The sequence below is a fragment of the Antechinus flavipes genome, chromosome 4 (assembly GCF_016432865.1).
Source record: "Antechinus flavipes isolate AdamAnt ecotype Samford, QLD, Australia chromosome 4, AdamAnt_v2, whole genome shotgun sequence".
Classification (NCBI taxonomy): domain Eukaryota; kingdom Metazoa; phylum Chordata; class Mammalia; order Dasyuromorphia; family Dasyuridae; genus Antechinus; species Antechinus flavipes.
This window is the reverse complement of record NC_067401.1, coordinates 222430406-222452716: the sequence shown is the minus strand read 5'-3', so window position 1 is coordinate 222452716 and position 22311 is coordinate 222430406. Positions and strand designations below refer to the sequence as shown.

Sequence of the window (22311 nt, the reverse complement as noted above, 5' to 3'; positions counted from 1 at the left end):
GTTTAGTGAATTATACACAGTGGACAAGTTTGATTAAAGATTACTGTCTGCCACTGACTTCTCTGTGGAGGTCATTTTGGAAATTCTAATTCTACTGTATGGTTTTGGGGTGAAATCAGTGTGGTCTTAACAGACTCTGAAGTATCCAAAAAGCCACTTAGGGAACGACTTGAGAAACTCAAGAGTAGTAAATCACTGCAGTCCAGATGGTATCCATCTCAAGATACTGAAGGGGGTAGTAGTATCATGGAGTGTGAAAGAAATAGCAGGCAAACAGACAAGGACATTTAAAAATAGAAGCTCTTCTTTCCTTAAGGATCCATGAGACTGTGATCATCTACTTTAAATTGGCAGCTCTGTTATATGGACTGTCAGTCCCTCAATTTTATTTTAATCTTTGGTGACTTCACAATGAAATTATGTTCTTTTGGAAGAAGAGAAGGAAAATTATCATTTATTTCCTCTTCTTTGTACTCTAGAACATTTCAAGTAGTGTGTGTGTGTGTGTGTGTGTGTGCGTGTGTGTGTGTATATGCATGTGTGAATGCATGTGTATTACACCAAAATTATTCATAGATTGTTCTCTCAGGATATCTGAAAGCAAAGATCTCTGTTTCCAATTTTATAGCTGTTGGGAAGTTCCTATTTACTTCTGGTCCTCCTGATGGATCTTCATTCATATCAGCTTTAAGTAATATTTCTCTGGTGATCAGAGTATCTGGGCTTACCCAGAAGGAAATTACAAAAATACATAGAAGAAAAGTTTGTGGGTAATTATTCTAGATCACAAGCATAAATTTGAAATAGCTATGCCTTCCAGGAGGAAATGAATAGTTTGTTTAAACTATTTAAGTAGGATAGTAATTGCCCAAGACTCTCAACTCCTTATCAGTGGGCTGAATGGTATAGTGAAAAGACAGTTAGCCTTTGAGATGGTGAGAGTTAGGTTCCAGTGTTGCTTCAGAGACATAGTGGCTCTGTGATCCTTATCATTTAATCTTTCAGTGTATCAGCTGTAAGAATTTAAATTGGAAAGAGCAGTTGTTATTATACATTGGTACCCAGAGTTTCTTCACTAGAAATTCCCTGTAATAATTAAATTACATAACTAGTTTAAAAACAAATAGCCAAAATATTTCTCATGTTGGCTATCTCTTAGTATGTAGAAAGAAGAAAAAGAAAGAGCTATAAATGGAAAAATATGGGCAGGAAAATTGTCAGGACCTTTATCATAAACAATCAGAGATTTTAGTGCATTTATTTTAGTCTTTGGTAAAAAATAAAACTATTTGCAGAATCAGAGCTAGATATAGCAAGATTAATCCTAAGTATGAACAGTTTTTTAAAACCATTCAAAATTATTAGAAATGGTTAGACCTGATTTGAAATAAAAAGAAAGGATTCTTATTTAGTTAATCCTGACTATGGTATTGTATCCATTATGCCAACTAGTTGCTCATATTTACTATTTAAGGAGTTTGAAAAGGCTTAAATAATTCTTTTCATTTGGGCAAAGTAAACTCTCTGAAGAAAGGCATGGCAGTCAAATCATGTTTAATCAGAAGAATAGTGGAGAAATGAGAAATTTAAATATTAAAAATATGAAGAAGACAAAAAATGTGTCTTTTTTGGTCATTTCCAAGTCAAATCAGCTGAATAGAAACAATATAGGGGGTAGTATGGATAGATAAATCTACATCTCATGTGATGAAAAGATTCTATGAAGTATATACCCCTGAGTCCCTCAAGCTATCTCTTTAGGACAAGTTATGTCCATAAGCTCTGACTTCTTTCCTTCGGCTTTGCAGGATGGTTTAGATGAGTATATTTGGTGTTTCCTTTGCTCAATGGGACTCAACCAGAAGTGATTTACAGATGTGCCTACAGGGGTCAGATCCTCTTGACATAATCTCTATATACAGTGACTTGTAATAAAAGAAATGGCTCACTGAATCATTGATTTCGTTTTACAGAATAATACTTCTATTGCTCATCATTTATATGGTTTAAAAGTAACTCTAAAAAGAACTCTTATTATATACATCAGCTAAATTGTAAAATAAGATTGAATTTCTGAGGCATATTCAGGGTCAAATATGGCAGAGAAAAACATCTAAGATTAACAGTCCATATCTTGAGTTTTAATTTTGATTAAGCCTCATATTTACATCTAGATATCCTAATATCATTTGACCTCAGGGTCTCAGCTTCTATAGCTCATAATTAGAGATCATTAGTAGATAATTAGACTGACCCTTATCATACATGCATACATAACTTATATACAAAACTTTTAAACATAATTAATAGATTATTGAGAACAGCTTGAAAGTATAGCTTTATTTAAAATGGCTAAATAAAACCATGTCTCACTGTTTTTTCTCTTTGATTTTTAATTTTCTTTTTTATATTTGTTGTTTCTTAGTAAAGCTCAATAGAACTTTCCCATACAATGACAAAAATAAGTTAACCAAAGAACAAACAAAATCAACTATGAGTTACAGGATATGTAGTATTCTACAATCAGAGTCCATCACCTCTTTGTATAGAGGAAAGAATCATGTTTCATCAAATTTCTTCTGGAATTGAGAATTTTCATTAATAAGCATGAAACAGCTGCCTTTTAACATTGATTTCCTTTCATTTTTGTGATCATTGTGCAGTTTGCTTGATTCTTTCTTTACTTTGCACGATTCACATGAATCTTCTCAAGTTTCTCTGAATTCTTCATATTTATTGTGCCTTGCAAAAGAATAATAAAATTCCTTTATATGAGTCATTTCTTACATTAGTTTTTTTTTTTTTAATTCTGCCACAAAAAAAGTGCTGCTGTAAATGTGTTGCTAAAATTTAATCTTTCTGTCTGAACTCTTGTGGGATATTTATCTAATAGTATTTCCTCATTTTTCAGTTAAGCAATTGTTTCAATATACTTAATAAATTCATATTGTTACTGTCAAGAAATTCATAAAGAATGACAAAGTTGAATAAAGGAATATCACAAACAAAATGCATTGCTATTGAAATCTTTGCAGACAATATTTAACTACTGTGTATAAGTTGCATGAATATATTTCATTACATTACTAAATCTTAAACATTATATATAAATACCTAGGAAGTCAAGGTCAATACAAAGATAACTTATTGTCTTATCAGCTGTTAGAAATTATTTTAAAATACCAAAACAGAGAATGAAAGGAAAATTATTTTTTCTCAATTGTGATTTTACCAGTTTATTAGGTTATCTATAATTATTAGATTAAGATAGTGAATGTAACTGTAAGACCATTTCAATAAGATCATTCAATAATAATTCACATTAATATATAGATTCATGTATAGGTTTCTCTTGAAACACAGCATCAAGAGTTTGGTATTGTAACCCTGATACCAATAATAAAAATAAGTCTCAGTGTGTAGTATTTCCATGTTCACATATTTCTAAATGAAACTAAATTTAAAATTAATATGCTTGATTTCATATTCCTTAAAATTCAATCTCATAAGAAATTCATCTTAATAACAACCCCCTTATTAATCACATATGTTTTACTGACTGGCTACAAAAAAAAGCTTTAAAGAAGTGATTGTTAATGATCCATGACTTTTAATGTACCATAAGACCTTCAGAGATTTGGACTGGTGAAGGATTTCGTGTCGGACTTGATTTTCTGCAGGTTCTAAAAACATATAAAAGTAAGATTGTACATTTTAACAGTATGTCATTGTAAAAGTTTTACATCTTTGATTAATACATTGAAACAAATGCATGCTGTTACAAAACCATCAATTTTAGCAAAGAGTTAATACATTAAATAATTTGAAAGAAATAAGGATATGAAATTTAGAAGTGTTCAAAATTAACAACTTGAACATAATACACAGACACACACACACACTCACATATATACACATATACTTTTTATTTCTTACATATTAAAGTAGCATGACTGACTAGATTAAGTGTATGGCTTACTCTACTTTTTTTTTTTCTCCCCACATATCCTCCCTTGACTGTATACATATAAACTAGCTATGTGATTCTGGGCAAGTCACTAAAGTTTTAGATATGATCTATTTATTATACTACAATATCACTCAATTATGTTTTCAATTCTATCTACCTGCTCTATAATTCTATCTATCTAGGGGAAATAGAGAATAAAAAAAATCAGATTCCTTCAGGAACATGCTTTGGATTTCAGTATCTCTTGAAAGACTGCTATAACTTTTCTTCTAGTATTACAAAAACTCTATACATAACTTGGGAATGTACTTATGACTTCCTAGTATGGCTGTCAATAATCATTTCTTCTTTCTTTCTTTTCTTTCTTCATCCCTCCCTCCTTCCATCTTTTCCTCTCTTTCTTCCTCCCTTCTTCCTTCCTTTCTTCCTTTCTTCCTTCCTTCCTTCCTTCCTTCCTTCCTTCCTTCCTTCCTTCCTTCCTTCCTTCCTTCCTTCCCTTCTGGAATACCTGCCTAGTAGCGATATTATTAGGTCAAAGGATATGAATGAGTTTGTAGTCCTTTTGGCATAATTCCAAATTGCTCTACAGAATGATTGAATCAGTTTATAATTCTACTAAAAATACATTAATGTCTCATTTTTTCCCCACATTCTCTCAGCATTTGTCATTTTCCTTTTCTGAGCCATTAGTGAATTTAATAGGTCTAAGGTAGTACTTCAGAATTATTTTTCTAATTAATAGTGAATTAGAATATTTTTTTAAAATATGGCTATAAAAGGTTTGATTACTTAATTTAAAAACTGTTCCTATTTTTTGATCACTTATTAAATGGGGAATACCTTTCTTTCTCTCTTATAAATTTGACTCAGTTCCCTATACATCTTAGAAATGAGGCCTTCATCAGAGAAACTTGCCTCAAAATTTTTTTCATAATCATTATGCCTAACTGTAGTTATGGCTAACTCTGTTCTTTTATCCTGTTCCTCCTCAAAAGTGTTTTGCTTCTGACTACCTCCTTCCCCAAAATGCCCTCTCTTCTATCACTAAACTCCCTTTTAATCTCCCCTTCCTCTTCTACTTTTCTGCAAAGTAAGAGCTTTCTATATTCAAGTTGAGTGGTATGTAATTTTTTCTTTTGAGCCAATTCTGATTAGAGGAAGGTCCATTCACTCTTTCTCACTCCCCCTTTCCCCCCCACTTCTTTTCCACTGTAAAAGCTTTTTCTTGCCTCTTTTATAGCAGACAATTTACAACATTCCATGTCTTTTTTTCTTTCTCCTAGTGCATTCTTCTTTCACCCTCTAATTTTATTTTTAAAGCTATTACCTTTTCATGTTCAACTTATAATTATGCCCTCTGTCAAATTAGATGTCTTCTATAATGTGAAATGAACTCTAATAATGAGAAAGTTCTTATGACTTACACATTATCATCCTTCCATATAGAAATTTAAATAGATTAACTTTTTTTAAAAAACTCTTTTGATTGTTCTTTTCTGATTGTTTCCTTGTGCTTTTCCTGCAATTTGTATTTGAAAGTCAAACTTTCTATCTAACTACTTTTTTCATTACAAAGCCTTGATAAACATCTATTTCTTTGAATACCCACATTTTCCCCTGAAGGATTATACTCAGTTTTGTTTGGTGGGTGATTCTTGGTTGTAATCTACCTCTTTTGCTCTCCAGAATATTATATTCCAAGTCCTTTGGTTCTTTAATATAGAAGCTGCTAAATATTGTGTTATGCTGACTGTATATATATTTCATTTTTTTCTTTGTGTTTTGGGATTCTAAAATGATTTATTTGGAATTGATCTCCTGGTAATTTATCAATATGCTGAAGAATATTAAACCATTTGTTTCAGAAAAGGAAGTGTATTCTCCAAGTGAATGATCAGGGTTATCATTTAACCGTAAGAAAAATAACCTAGTCTTGGAATACTAAAAAAATTTTCCTATGAGTACCCATACTTTAAGAATGAATTGGTCAGTGGTTTGTTGTAGAAATGATGATCAATAAATTATATTTTAGTATATTGTATTAATAGACATAATAATATAGGTGCTACATCCCCTCTTTTGAAGATCTAGAAAAGAAAGTTTTTGTCGCCAAAGTCATTGACATTGTCAAATCTTTTGGCTTCAGAAACTGATAATGTTTTATTAGTGGAGTTATATTTGAGAATTCATTATCATATGTAGAGGGCTGAAACTATTAAGTCTATGCACTGAGGTCAGGACTGCCTAACACTTGAGGCTATTGGATACTTATTGGACAATACTCTATGGGCATAGGCTTGGAAAATGGTGCTTCCCACTATCCTATGCTGGCTCAATGATTGGTGTATACAAAGGATTGTAGGAGGGACTAGGGGGTGGAGTAAGATGAGCCAGGGTCACTCTTTTGCGGTAGACGAGGGAGAAGGCGGTCGCAGAGATTCTGCTTCCATCCTGTCCTATTCTGTGTCTAAAGACCAAGAATAAAGACTAAGGACTTTTGCTTAACCTGACTCTGGCTGATTCTGGGGTGTCTTGGGTGCTGGCATGGTAGTTACAATCATATGTTCTGTCACTAGATTCCAAGAATATATGATTTCTTCATCTGACTTTTAGTTGAAACCTTCATCCATTAGAATGGGAGTTCCTTAAGAGCAGGGACTGTATTATTTTTCTATTTATATCCCCAAGACATTCCACAGCACAGTGGTTTGCTCTTAGAAAGTGCTCTAATAAATATTTTATTTGTTAGTTCAATATTTTCTACATCAAAACTCTCCTCCAACACAGTGTTGTGACTAGAGATGGATCCCATGTTCACAACAGTTATGGCAATAGAACACATTGTCATGTGTTCCCAAGCTAGAAAGGATTCAATCAAGGGCCTGGTAACAGACAGGTCTTGCACCCAAAGGCTAGCCAAATTGTTTTCATAGTGTAAACTATGGTCATTATAGTGTTTTGACTATCAGATCATTCTCCTTTCTTTCTAAAGGATATAAAATCTAGAATCAACATATTATTCTTATTACTAGAAAACTTTAATATCCGTGTGTGTGTGTGTGTGTGTGTGTGTGTGTGTGTGTGTATTCCTTCAAATTTACAAACCTTCCAATTCTTTGTTGTTAATTCTATTACTTGTGTCTTTGTGACCCTATTTGGGATTTTCTTGCCAAAGTTACAAGAGTAATTTTTCATTTTATAAATCATGAAACTAAGGCAAATAGGGTTAAATAACTTGACCAGTATAACACAGTGTCTGAGGCCAGATTTAAACTTCAATCTTCCTAATTCCAGGGTTGGCACTCTATCCACTGAACCACCTATATCCCCCAATTCTTTAGCTTCCTTAAGTACCTGGGACTATTCCTTTACTAAAGGAGGCACAAATAGAAATGATATCCACATACTAACTTTTATCATTAATCCAAAATCTTCAACTTTCCTAATTAAAACTTCTACATTCCTCAAATGGACCATCACATCCCAGTGTATCAAGACCTCTAATCCCTTCACTACTCAGTCCTTTCTCATGACAGTAAATCCCAAAATTTACTTTTTTCCCTCTTTAATCTCATCCCCCAAAATAAGTCATTTTAATTCTCCTTTTACTTTGAAATCATAAAACTCCTTGATCTATCATTCACTAGTTTTTATCTCTTACTAAACCTTAGTTAGCCCTTAATTAATCCCACCACCTACCTTGCTTGCTCCTACTCACAAGCCACTGAACACAGCTATGTATGTCTCATAACAACACTGTCTATGAACATTGTAAATTTGTCCAATCTTCTCTGATTTTTCAAAATAGCAATGTAGTATTTTTTTTCTTTTCTAATTGATTTCATTTCTCACTCCCTACAGAAATTATCTCAAACCTTTTCTTCCCTCCTCACACTTCCTATACTCTCCTCTCTATTCTCACAGTATTCCTTGATGTAAAGTCCCTCTTTGTCATTCTTGTCATCACATAAACCTTTGATATCTCCTATTTTCTCCTCCTTTCCTTTGCTGTCTCTGAAAAAAAAAAAGGTGACTTCTTCAAAGTAACTTCTCTACAAGTATAGTGGAATTAACCTTTATTCTCTTCTCTGCCAAATTTCATCCTCAAGCATTCATTTATTTTCACAAATCTTTGATTTCTTCTTATCTAAGAGTTTTGTCCCTTTTATCATCAAACATATCCAAGTGTTTTCATTTTCAAAAATCTTTTCCCGGGAACTAATATTCCTTCACACTATTTTCCTATGTATTTCTTCCTTTTCTCGGCCAAACCCCTTGAAATATATTACCTATACTTAATGCCTCAAATTCCTGTTCTCTCATTCTTTTCTAAAATTTTTGCAATCTGGCTTTTGTTCAATCATTTAAAATTGCTACATATAAATTTACCAATGATCTCTTACTTGCCAATTCTGATGGCATGTCTTTTTTTTTTTTTTTTTTTTTTGGTCCTCTTCCTATTTGATCTCATTATTGTTTCTGATCAACAAATTGACTATACTCTCCTTTCCATTATTTCTTGACATTACTTATTGTTAAAGAACCATGAAGTACTGAGATATATATATTTGCTCCATTCTATTCCTATACAATAATCACTAGAATTCTATCACCTAAATTTTCCTGTTGCTTTTCAGGTCATTAATTTCTTGTTTATTTTTGTTAGATTTATTTAGGTCTAAAAAGGGTACACTGAGGTCTTCACAGTATAGTTTTAATGTGTGTGTAAATAAATATATATCTGTGTGTGTGTGTGTGTGTGTGTGTGTGTGTGTATGTATTTTCCTCTAACTTGTTTAGTTTTGCCTCTGCCAATCTCTGCTTTTCTGAGTTAAAATCAAGTATAATAGATTTTGTTTTGCTCACTTTTTTTTTAAATTTGGTTCTTGCCAGCAATACATTGGTATGCTTTGGTTATTTTTTTTAAATCCATTCTGTTATCATCTGGTTTATGAATTTTTAACCAATTCAAATTTATTGTTTTAATTATTAATTTCATTATTTCCCTTAAGCCTATTATATTATACTTTTTCCTCCCAATTTTATTTATCTACCTCTTTAAAAAGATAAAGAGGGTTATGAAAAAAATAATATGTATAGCCACAGCATAATCTCAGTCTCCTTTTCTTGTTTATTAGAACAGGGAGTTAGGTGCACAATGTATAAAGCACACTGCACATGAAATCAGGAAGACCTGAATTCAAATTGTACCTCAGACACTTAGTTATATAGCCCTGAGCAAGTCACTTAACCTATGTTATGAAAAATTGGACAAAAGAAAAAATTTTTGTTCCAGGATTGTTGTGAGGATAAAATGAAATAATATTTATGAAGCTAGCAATGATTTTGTTGTCCCCCTGATTTGGGGGGGCTTCTTTTCTAAAGTCCTAAATCTTCTGGCTTTGGATTCTGCCTAAGGAAAACCCCACATCCAATCTGTCTGATTCTGAATAGACTACTCCTTAGTCAGATAGTTGCTGGCCTCAGGATACTCCCACAGATCAAACTCCTGAGACAATAGTGAATAGACCACTCCTTAGTTCATTGCTGAGTATCAGATAGATAATCTGATGGTCAGTGATAACCAAATTCTAGACACTATTCCTCTGGGCCATAGGATTAGAATGTCAATGACAGAAGACTGAATAAATGTCTCTTTGCTTCTGTTTCCTTGCTAATTTCTTTTGGAATTTAGCCTGCTTGTAAAGGTATTACAATTACAATAAAATTTTGTCCCCTGGGGCAGAAAGTTGGTGTAGTGGATAGAGCATCAGCCCCGAAGTCAGGAGGACCTGAGTTCAAATCTGGCCTCAGATTAATCTTTCCTGGCTGTGTGACCCTGGGCAAATAACTTAACCCCAATTGCTTCAGGAAAAGAAAAAAAAAACCAAAAAATAACTTTACCCCTTGACTAGGAAATGGGTTCTTTAAGCCTGAAAATTCTTTTGAGACACTTCATGATACTGGTTTGTGACACCAAACTTTTGGGGTCCCTTTCCCAACCTCATCATTTGGTGGCCTGGTATAGGGAGAGTCTGGCCTCCTTTGGCTTGATTACTTCCTTGTCAAGGTAAGCCTTCCATTTTTCTCCCACAATCCTATAGTGAGACACCCTAAGCCACTGGGAAAAGGTTTGTCTGGGTCATCATGAGCTCCATGCTTAGCAAGTTTTCCTTGACTGGGGATACCCAGATTGGGAAATTCTTACAATTTTCAGCAAAATTCCTAGGAAACCTTTGCCACCCTTTCACCTTCTCTAGGATGCCAAAGAATATGGAAATGCTATAGGATAATTTTTGGCAAAATTTTATGGCTTTTGGCAAAGATGGGACAGTCCTCTTTCATGTCATTTTGTCTGTGTCTGCATCTCTGTGCAGAATGTCTGTCATGTTAGTTCTGTGAATTAGATTTTGTTACCTGAAGAAATTAAAAAAAAAAAAAAACAGCAAACAAAAAAAAAAAATAAAAACCCTCTATGCTGTAGTTTGAATGCTGGGAAAATTTCTTAAAATCCCTAACTTTTTTTTTCTGTAGACCTCAACTCTGACCAAACTGTGGTTACACCAAAAATAGTTAAACTAAATAACATCTTAACAGTTCTCAAAATTTTGAGAGCAAACATCTTAGCAAATTCTTAAAGTTTTGAGAGTAATGCTTAAGAAATCTGGCAATTTGTCATTTTAAGATTGCAAGAAAAATTTCTGAAACATTGGGGATAATTCCAGGAATTTACCCCATTCTGGAAGAAAAAGAAAAAGGAAAAACAAACCAGGTAAATGGCAACTTTTTGCTAATCCTTCCCTGTCCCCTATTTTCTCCAGAGTCCTCCTTCTACTTCTTTGGGAAAGTGCCCCAGAAGGTATTAAGGACCTTCTTCACTCCATTCCACAAAGTACTATTAACAAGATCAATATAGCCTAAGTCCCTCTGTTTACTAACCCCTCTCATCTCAGGTCAAATAAAACTCAAATTCTGCCTCATCTGTAGAAATAGGGGAAGGAAAACTGTGGAGACCCCACATAACTTTGCATTTGGTAAGACCACCATTTTCTGTTTCAATTATGGATATGTACTAGCTATGTAATTTATGTCAAATTATTTTATCTCTACCCAGTTTTCTGATTTATAAAGACAAATAATAATTGTTGTTGTGAAGACCACATGATTGCAAAAGTGCTCAGCATAAAACATGCTATATGCATGTTAACTGCTTTATTGGATATAATTGCTTCATATTTGATAAATGTATTTTTTTTTAGATGTGACTAACCGATAAATGATTTCTATGTGTGTGTAAAGTAATTTGGAAATTTGTCTGCTAATACAACCAATTTTAAAGGATATCAAATTATAGAGCCCACATTAATGGGATACGTAAATTGTAACATATTTGCACTGAACTTTGGGAAAATAGTAAAGCAATTTGCTACTACTTTAAAAACTCTAGTTATCTAGAGTCAGAGTTATCTGAGGTCTCTGCCAATAAAAAACTGGCACTTTAAAATCTTTTCCCAGCTCACAAAAGAGAAATGATTTATGTAAGTTGGAAAATAACCAAATTACAATTCAGTTTGTCTAGAACATTTGATCAGAATCTAGGGAATCTCATTAAAGAAAGATGTTGATTTTAAAATCTTTTTTATCTTAATTTTAAGAATTGTCTTGTTTTTTCCCTAAAACAAAAGGGAAACATTTAAGGGAATAGAAAGTGCAACTAATGCTATTAGCTATTATTTAGGAAAATTCTAAAATTGTTAACTAAGTTAGTTGGAGTTATTATCATCATGCTAAGCCTTATCAGTTTACCTCCAACTATGAGATGTGCAACATCTTTCCCCCTTCATAGAATAAAGGAAGGTATCAAACAGTACAGCCCATGAAAGGTATCTCCATCAATTCCCCTTAATTTATAAACTTGCCAGTTTTCTTGAAACCATCAGGGTAAGGTCATTAGCCCTGAGAACTGAGCCTGTTTAAGATTTATAGTTTCTAAACAAGGACTGCATTTAGAATCTATAAGCTTGTTTAATAATTGATCCTTTGCACCAGGATAGGTTTAAACATATAGAGCATGTTCAAACAAAATCTCCTTAAACCCATAAGTCCTGATAAACTTTTAAAATAATGTATCTAGCCTTAAGCTGCAATTAGTAGAATATTAGAGATAAAATCTCTTGGGACTATAACTGATATTCTTTTGAGTTCTGAATTTGATTGCCTGATCATTATGTCAGTAGCTGAACCTTTGAGAGAAATGACATAAGTTTCTAGGTGGATATCCTCTCTGGGCAAAAGTTGAGAGGCCAACTTTACCCTCTGCTTAAAGAGGGATCCATATGACTCAGTTTCCCAATTCTGTTTCTTTGTTTCCCATCTGATTATGTCTTGAGTCTGTCTAATTATTATTAGATGGGTCAGCTGACAAATAGATCTAAGGATACTCTATCAGTATCAGGCTGATGCCTGAAGGACCTGTTTTGATGCTATTATAATCATGTCCTTGCTTTTTTCCCTTTATAGCACATTTCTATAATCAGAGCAAATTGTCAGTAGAAGTCATGAGCCCTGTACAAGTATCCCAGGAGACAAAATGGCTCTCTACTCTAGATCTTAAAGATTCTTTGCATGCCATTGCATAAAGATTCATAATTTCTTTTTGCTTTTGAAGGGGCAAAGCCAGAGGAACATAATCCCCCATGAATGAACGTGGCCAGTAGGGGTTAGATGATAACGTGATCTATAGTCCCACCCAAGAGGCTTCTCTGACTACAGCCATACAAACCCTTAACTTCCAGCTCCCATCCCCCAGCCAGGACTATGAAGTATCTTTGTCTAAGCCCCACACAGTTTTAGCAGTGGTGATGAAGGCCCTGAGAACTAAACTAATCTTTTGCCTCAGCCTTAGCCCTACTTAAACCCTTGTATACCATACATTGATGGAAGGCAGAGCCAAATCCTAGGGGTCACTGGAACTCTATCCTAGAACCCTTGCTTACTTTTCAAAGAAACTTGGTATTTTGGGGGTGACTCTCCTGACTTAGAAGGAGCTGCCACAACCCTTCTAATTAAGGAAGCTTTTAAGCTCACCATCCAGTTTGGAGCATTTTTGAAGCCAAAGGGCATCAGTAGATTGCTAGTGGGAGGCTTACCAGGTATCAGGCTTTCCTGCTAGACACTCCTGATGACTCTCCTAGTGTGCCACACCCATTACCCTGCCACTTTGCTCCATGACAACACTCAGTTGGGTGACATTACATCCCAGATAGTGAATGATTAACAGATGGGTCCAGTTTTCTTGGAATTGGGGAAAGGAATGAGAGTGAACATGCATATAGACTCCAAATGTGCTTTTCATATTTTGCACATTCATGGAGCTATATGGGAAGAAAGAGGATTTTTGACAGCCAAAAAAAAAATCCTTGTTTAAGAAAGGGGACTTCCTCCTTCTGGGAGGTTTCAAACACTCTCAGGCCAGTTTTTAATCCCAGAGACAAGTCTTTTTGACCTCTAGCTCTTTGCAGAATAGCAATGGCCCAACCTTCACTTCTCAAATAACTCAAAAAATGACTGAGGTACTTAAGATTAGCTTTATTTCTTTCTTGCTATTTTCTACTTTTTCCAGATGTAACTGGAACACTTTAACAACACTGCAAGGATGAGAGCTTTGCTCTTAGTGTTTTCTCTCTAGCTCTTCTGGTGTCACTCTGTGGGCCCCTGCCAGTGAGGAGATGACTCCTTAGTCTTTAGTCAGGCTAGGGAAGTCCATGAGCAGTGGAGGCATTCAAGATTGTTGGATGTGCCCTCAGCATCTTCAAGGCAGCTCATATAATGCAACCTGAAGCATTATTTGCAATGGCCCCGTTCCCAAATGTCACCATTCCCACCCTGGATGCCACCCCATTTGCACTAGCTACCCCCCTCCCCAGGGGAACAACTTTAACCTGACTATCCCCATTTTCTTGTCAGAAAGGATCTCTTACCCACATAATAATTGTAGGATATATATCCTAAAATTATTTTGGCAAACTCACTCATAATGCTTCTACACCACCTTCCTTGAAGCCCCTTCATAACCTCCTGAGAACTAACATTCTGATTTATATAATGTTATGTAATCATCCTCGGAGACAACCAGCTAGGAAGCTGCAACAAAACCTAACTTCAGGTACCATCTGTGCACTTAAGGGTTGTGCTTTTCTTTGTAAAATTGGTTTTCCATTCTACTTCAATGTTTCTGAGAGACCTGTTATGGTACTTGCATCCCAGGTCAACTGAATTCTCTTTTCACTGTGTATAATGTCATTGCTTCAGACATTATCCCAACGCCTTCAAGGAGAGAAAATTGGGAATTTGAAGGAAAACGTCTTTTGGTACTTATCCTAGGAAAAGCTATTTGGATGAGAGGTATTCATGATAGCCTCATCTTACCTTGGGGTAAAGGTTAAGATTCTCTGGGTGGGGTTCCTGGCTATTGTCCCTACTAACTCCACTTTAAAATGTTTTTCCCCACATATTTGGCCCCTGCATTTTTAAATTACTTGTGGAATTAATTTCCTCCAGCTTTCTATTTATTCACACTGAATACCATTGACTAACTGATTCTGACATCAGCACCTCCTGAATGCTGCTGCCTGCTATCTTCAAATATGGCATACCACTAGGCAGGAACAGTTCTTCATCCCTTATCAGCATGAAGAAGCTCCAGAAGATGAGATCTCCATCCCTTTGTCCTAAATGAACTTGGGGTACAAACTGTTGAAAGGGGAAAATGATGTAATATAGCAATGATTTTGTGATGCCCTGATTTTGGGGGTCCTTCTGTTCTAACAGTTAGTCAGTAGTCCTAAATCTTCTACTTTTGGATTCTGCCTCAGGAAACTCCCATACCCAATCTGTCTGATTCTGAATAGACCAGTCCTCAGTCAGATAGCTCCTGGTCTCAGGATAGTCCCACAGATCAAACTCCTGAGACGATAGTGAATAGACCATTCCTCAGTTCACTGCTGACTATCAGCTAAGTAATCTGTTGGTTAGTAATAACCAGATTTCAGATACTACTCCTCTGGACTATAGAATTAGCATGTCAATGATAGAAAGCTGGATAAATGTGTCTCTTTGCTTCTATTTACACACTTTTTTTTTTTTTGACCTTAGCCTGCTTGTAAAGGCATTACAATTACAATAAAAACTTTGCCCTTGAAAATGGGTTCAAGCCTTCAAATTCTTTTGAGATACCTCATGTCACCAATCTGTGGCCCCCAACTTTTGGGGTTCCCTTCCCAATCTCAACACAAGCACTGTAGAAATGAAAGCTAATATTATTACTATTATCCATAATACCCTAATATCCTAATTGTTGGTATAATCCAAAATTTCTCTCTCAGTAACTTCATCATTAGTTTAATTATCTACTTTACATGATAACTAATCTATACAGCCAAAGGCACAGTGGAAAAACACTGGGCCTAAGCAAAAAAATGAGTTTGAACTTAGTCATACATTCTTTCTAGCTTTATAACTCTGGGTGATCCTTTAATCTCTGTTTTCTTTCAAAAGGCATACTTTTTTGTTTTGTTTTTTTTGGAGGGGAGGTTATTTTTTTGGTAACCTTAGCCTCTTCCTCAGCTTCTCACTCTAGTTCATTCTCCATATTTAGTCAGTATGCATATCTTTTCCTTCCTACCTCTGTAAATTCTTTCATATCTGAAGCCTTCTCTGGACCAAAGATGACATTTGTGTAGCCAGTTGGGCTTTAGCAGAGAAAGCCTATCCATCTACTTCCCAAGACAAGCAGAGAGGAGCACTGATAGGATTATTATACTCCCTGAGGCAAGCAGGGAAGAGCATTGATAGGATCTTCTAAGCATTAAGTGGGTCTTTTTTTCTTGAGTAGGCCTTTTGTTCTTTGCATTAACAAAATCAACATAACCCTACAGTTTTTGGCTAAAAGCCAACTTAATGTGATGAAAAGATGTGCTCCTAGATCCTCTCTAACTCCTTTTTAGGCTAGCCCACTGGTCATTGGTATACATCTGCCTCATGTATCTTACTCCTTGTAAGAGGTAATTCTTTTTTAGCTTAGTCAGCTAATTTTTCCTGGAACTTAACCCATTTTCAATAGTGCAACAAAACCTTTGCCCCTTAGTTCATAGCAACATTAGTTCATAGGCCCAATATATTTTGGGGTAACACTTCTGAACACTAACACTAACACATCCACCATTCTAGTCCAAGCCTTTATTACCTCTTGCCTAAATCTACACAGGTCCATTGACCTCCCTGCTTCCAGTTTCTCCCCACTCCATCTTCTCTTTTATATAGATGCCATAAGTGATTTTTCTACAAGTGCAGATCTATCCATATCAACTCTCTCATATAACCTTCTAGAACTGGTATACCCCCTTTACAACTTTGTTTTTACTATCATGTTGTTATCATTTTTTTATCTTTACATTTATTCTTATGTTTTTGTTTTGTCTTCATATATATATGTGTGTGTGTGTGCTTACACATCAGTGCATACATGCATACACACATATATATGCATATTGTTTGTAATTTTTGCCTGCAAAATTTAGCACAGTGTTTGGCATAAAATGTGAACATTTTAAGTGATTGCAACTTATATGGCCAGAGTTTGCTCATTTGAAAAATGATGGAATTTGATAAGCAGGCCTCACAATATCCTTTTTATTCCATGCGTCTGATCATACAATAGAATCTCAGCCTTGTAGAAGCTTTCCCCTATTGGGAATGCTACTGAATCTCCCTGGGCCACAAAATGAACTAAGTGGTCTCTGAAGCAGCCTTTTCCTCTAAATTCAAAACCTTATTTTATTTTCACAATCCTGACAGGTAAGGACTGCAAGTATCCCTATTTTACAAAAAAACAAATTTGGTTTTAAAGAGATTAAATGACTTTCCAAAGAACAAAGAGCTAGTATATTTCAGAAAAGAGATTTCAATACTGGATTTTCTGATATCAAGTACATCATTGTATAAAATATGCTTCTGCAAGTTACCTGGTCTTGAGTAGAGCCACCAGAATTATTCCAAAGGCTAGTACTAGGCATGCAATAGTGTAAATAGCTTCACCTGGGGGGAAAGAAAACAAACAAACAAAAAACTAACAACATAGAAGAAATACACAGAATACATAGGATACACATAGAATAATACTTTACTTTTTGAGGTTTTAACTAACTAAAAAAAATGGAGGAGGGAGAGAGGTTAACCCACCATTGAAAAGGGAGTGAAATCTAGTTAATGTGATTTCTTTTGCAGATGTTTCTTCATACAAGGGAATACTTTTAACTGTAGACATAGATGTCTTACCTGAAATACAAAAGATTACAATTAATTCCTAATATCTAAATGTCATGAATCATTACTTCAAGATTCTGTGATTTCATTACTGTGACTGCTCTTTCAATCAAGACAGATCACAACTCCTCTATAACTTAGTAAATGGCTAATTTGGGGAATTTCTGCAGCCCAACATTTCTCACCCTGAGGTCACTATGGTAAGGAGTCTCTCTGAACTTGCTTTGGCTGCTATTCAGACAAGATCTGTTATTCTCCAAGCCATTACTCATCACCTTTCTATTTTGGTAGGACTACCAACATGTTCACCACTGATACAGCCTTTAGAATCCAAGATCTCATCCATTTCATGATGAGGTATCAAAGGGAGGTGAATTATTATGATTATTTCATGAATTATTTTACTTCACAAGTAGACAAAGAAGATAAAAATTGAAAAGGACCTTAAAGGTCTCTTAAATCCTATGTTATCATTTCACAGATGAAGACAAAACTATTGAGGGGTTAAAAATATTTGAAATCACACGCAAAAAAAGTTAATATTACAATCAAAATTAGAACCTGTAGTGATTGAATAGACATTCTAATTTTCTCTTCTTCTAACTTTATACCTTTCTTTTTTAAATTAAAAAGTTTCATAGATACCCAAAAGAAAAAATAAGAGTCATGTCTTTAGGGGTTAAGGGACTAAATCCATTCTTTTCCTAGTCAGTTTAATACTTAGTGGCTACAATTGATTAATAGCAGCAACATAGAATTGTGTGTAGTTGACTGGTCTTGTAGTCAGGGAGAACTGGTTTCACATTTTGCCTCTGATACACACTGACTAGGTGATCATGGGAAAGTCACTTAACCTCTCAATGCCCCCACACAAATCTCTAAGGTACTAAATTACAGATGATTTGTCACACGGGGAGTTCTCTACACAGATGGAATCACAGGTCCAGACTGTTGCTCCCTCTAACCCCCCTCCCCAATCCATTTCTACAGGTTGTGCAGCATTCAGGCTAAGTAAAATATATAACTCACTCAGATTTACAACTAAGCTAAATATAAATGTAAAATATGCTAAAAGTACAATCCCTTGTTTGTTCGAGGAAATAGACTGCAGTTTACTTTTAAGAATTGGTCAAGAGGGAATGAAAACCAGCTACTGCAAAATGACTATATTTTAAGGGCATCATCAACACTTTATCATGTCTCTTTTGAGCATTATTAGGCTCAAATGACAAAGTCAGTAGGGTAAACAAGCACAGCCAACCATATTTAGAAGTAAGTACATCACATAGTAGATGTTAGTCTACATGATAGATTGTAACAACAGAATGACTGATACAATGGCCTAAAATAAATTACTATAATCCCATTCAGACTTTTCTCTTTTGGGGATTGCTACTGCTCAAAATACAGCTGTCCTGGAAACTAAGGTTTGAGCCATATATCAGAATAATCAGTGGAAAGTACTGAAGATAGATGATATTTCAGGTTAACAATAAAATTCTTAAGGTAGGTCAGGGCATAGTAGTCAGATACAAGGCTTGTATATGTCCTTTCAGGAAACATGATTTTCAAGAATGGAGCATTACTTGTTATCACCATTCTTCATCAAAATTTTGAGTCCTATTTGACCTATCATAAAACTGGTGATATTATAAAAACTATGGAATGACAGATAAAAAGCAAATAAGGAAAATAGAGTCTTTTCTCAGAATCTAGGATAGATTCTTAATGGGTGGGTCTATAGTGCATCACCATAATTAGGAAGGACCCCGTTTAGAGTAAGTCCTGTCAGTATTTTTTCAGAAGTTGATGTCACTTAAAATATGCTGATGAATTATTTGATATATATAGGATTTTTTTCTATATATGGCCCAAGAGTCAGGAAGCCCTGGGTTTAAGTCCTGATTGATACCTACTGGCTGTATTGCCCTAGGTAAGTCACTCAACTACATTGTGCCCCCTATATAATACTCTGAGTTGAAGAACAGATAATAATCTGTATTGATAAGAAAAGTTTTATTTTGCTTTATTTTTTATTTTCTGAAATTCCCTAAAGCAGTGAAATCACAGTTCTGGTACCACACACACACTGATGCTCATTTTGCATAATACAACTATACTTTAATTTTAAATTAAAAATAGAACATTGGCCCTGCAAATGTGAAGCAAGTCCTTTCTTTTCCTACATTAATTGGTATCTAACAAATAAAATACATGTTTCCTCATTCACTGATCTATGTATTTGATATTAGTTATCTATATATCCATGAAGGTAGTCTTTTTCAGTCTCACTTAGGAATGAGAAAAAAAAATCTATCTCTTCCCACTGGAAAAGCGGTGGAAGGAGTGATTTTTAATATTTTTTAAAATTATTTTTCACTTTCATGGTTATGTGTCTCATTTTAAATATGAAAGCTAGAAGGAAGAGAATTAGATTGATCAAATCAAAGAATAACAATAAGATATAAAATTGTAATCTATATGTATACATACATATGTGTATGTATGTATTTAAAGCACTTTCTGAAACTTTTGATGGTCCAATTGTAAATTTCAAAAAAAAAGATTCCATGAAATAGTCTCATGACACTAACATTTCAAATTTAAATTTAAAATCAGTTCAGAATAAACAGGAATTGTCTCATACTTATTTTGTACTCCTTATGAAGTTGGCACATGGAATTTATCCCTGCATGGATGGATGAATAGATGGGTAGAAGTATTGATTGATGTTACAGTTTTTCTAACATTTTGTATTGGAATCATTTTGATAAAAGTTAGTTTTTTTTCCCTCCAATTTAACTGTGAATACAATATACATAAAGAATATTATAGCTACATTGTACCTTAGGGACTATAGAGTTTAAGTGAACATAATATCCTAACAAGGAATAGTAAAGTTCAGATATAGAATTGCCTCCTATAATTGTGTAAAATTCACCTAAAAGTTTGGAAAGACTCATAAAATGAACTGGAATTTAATCGCATGGAACTCATTAACTAGGTTATAATAGATCAGTGACAAGAGTGGTTGTTAATGATCCCAACGAAAGTTTAAATGTGTCTAGCAATCACTACCTAATCTTAAATATTGCACCCTAGGAGAATACAGAATATCAGTTAGACAGATTAATGCTAGTGAGACTTTCTTGGCTACTGAAGCCTCTTGATGCTTTGCTTCCTCTCTCTCCCCTCCATTATAAGCAGTGAAGTTTACAATGCTTTATAAGCTAGAAATTAAAGTCAGCAAAGTTGATAACTGACCTCAGTCCAACAACATCTGTTATATTTATAGATAAACAATGTCAGTGATTTGTTTATCTTAACTCTGACCCCAGAGGAGTTAAATATGATTATGAATTATACTGTAAAATCCCAATGCATTTGAAGTAGAATCAAGATTAATTTCAATCTTGAGCTAACAACAAATGTAAATGCTAGTCTCCTCAAAGAAACTGTTGAGAGGCAATCATTATTAATTTATTTTTCTTCCCAAAGTACTAGGAGCACTAGTAGCTCAGAAATGATGCAAGTTACCTTTTTTTTTTTCATTTTTTTAAAACAAATAAAACCTTTTCTTCTCAATCTTTTCAACTGAGGATATAAAAATCTATGTTTGTTTTTTACTTAAAGCAAAAAAAAAATCACAAAACATGCTGTATAAACCAATATTTTTCCTCAATTAATTGAATTTTAATGGATGCCTGTGGCTTAAAAAATTAACAGGGTCTTATGAAATTGAGCTCTTATTTGTCTTTTGCAAATCGTTTTGAATGTTTGAATATTGCAGCCTTTAGTTATTTGTCTTTAAGTAAGATGATTTCAATAACTGGCAAACTTCTCTAACCAAAATGCTAGAGATGATTTCACATGCTCTGTTTAGGAAAATATTTTTAGTTAATTTCAAATTTTTATTCTCTACCTATGTTCTGAAGGCATAGATTCTTATTTTAAAAAGGAGAAGCAGCATGGTATAGTGAGAAAATCACTGGAAAAGGTGGATTATATCTATTGATATGCTGCTAAATATTTAACAGATTGCTCTTGGGGGTGGAGGTGGTGGTAAGATTGTACCCATGATACATCTTTAGGTTTAATAAGCATTAACACTTTCTCTGCCATTTTCTTGCATCTAAACAATTAACAATAATAGCAACAGAATCAAGCTCTCATTTTTAGTATTTGCTTATTTCCAAGGTGTGGATAGTCATACTCAAAATATAACAATCCTTTCTCAAAGTCCATTTGAGCTGTCTTCACATGATCTCAAGAAAAACTGGTAGACTTACTTGTTAGATGTTTTAATAGGAAGAAATTTCAGGTGCAGTTTGGAATAGATAGCTTTTGAGACCTCTTTTAACTTCAAATGCAATATTTTTGTGATGTTGTGGATTTGGTCTTTGAGGACTTTGCTCACCTTCTAGCTTTTCTATTTGCTACTCATGTGAGCTTGTATGAATCATTTAACTTCACCAACCACAATATTCTTATCTGTAAAATGAGGGCATTTTAACTAAATCTAAGGTGTCTTTTTCTAAATCTATCAATCTACTATTTCTTTTTAAATATCTTTAAATACCATGGAAAGTGTAGCCTGTAGTTCATTAAAATATTTCACTAAAGCAGATCTTTAGAGGTACTGATACCAGTAGCCCTGCATTTCAGTCATCTAGAATAATGTATTATTTGAAATATAATTTGAAAATAAGGTTCAGAGAGGTGAATCAATTGGCTTCTTATTTGATAACAGCATTAATTATCAGTGCTCATTAGATACTCAGGGTCAAATTATTTTTGATTGATTCATTCATTCAGTTAACAAAAATTTACTAATATGTTTACAATTTGTTAGGCACCAATTGAAATGCTGGAGCTGCAATAGCAGCAATAACAAGAAAAAAGCATTACCTACCTTCAAGGAGCTTTTAATCTAATTGGGGATACTATAGCTAATAAATATGTGCAAATAATATATAGGATAAATAGGAAATATCCACAGAAGAAAGGTCCTAGAATTA

The 22311-nt window shown here is 34.2% G+C and overlaps 1 protein-coding gene across 1 annotated transcript in view; it reads right to left on the bottom strand.

Annotated features, from left to right (window-relative positions):
* Positions 1-2267: 2267 nt before the first annotated feature.
* The window catches only part of GFRAL (GDNF family receptor alpha like), a 103579-nt gene continuing 83535 nt past the window's right edge, over positions 2268-22311 (bottom strand). Inside the window, exons 7-9 of the mRNA XM_051996704.1 lie at positions 17210-17305; positions 16993-17065; positions 2268-3683 (exon numbers count right to left, since the gene is read on the bottom strand). Coding sequence (XP_051852664.1) covers positions 3611-3683; positions 16993-17065; positions 17210-17305 — 242 coding nt within the window. The 3' untranslated portion in view covers positions 2268-3610. The remainder of the gene's footprint in view (positions 3684-16992; positions 17066-17209; positions 17306-22311) is intronic.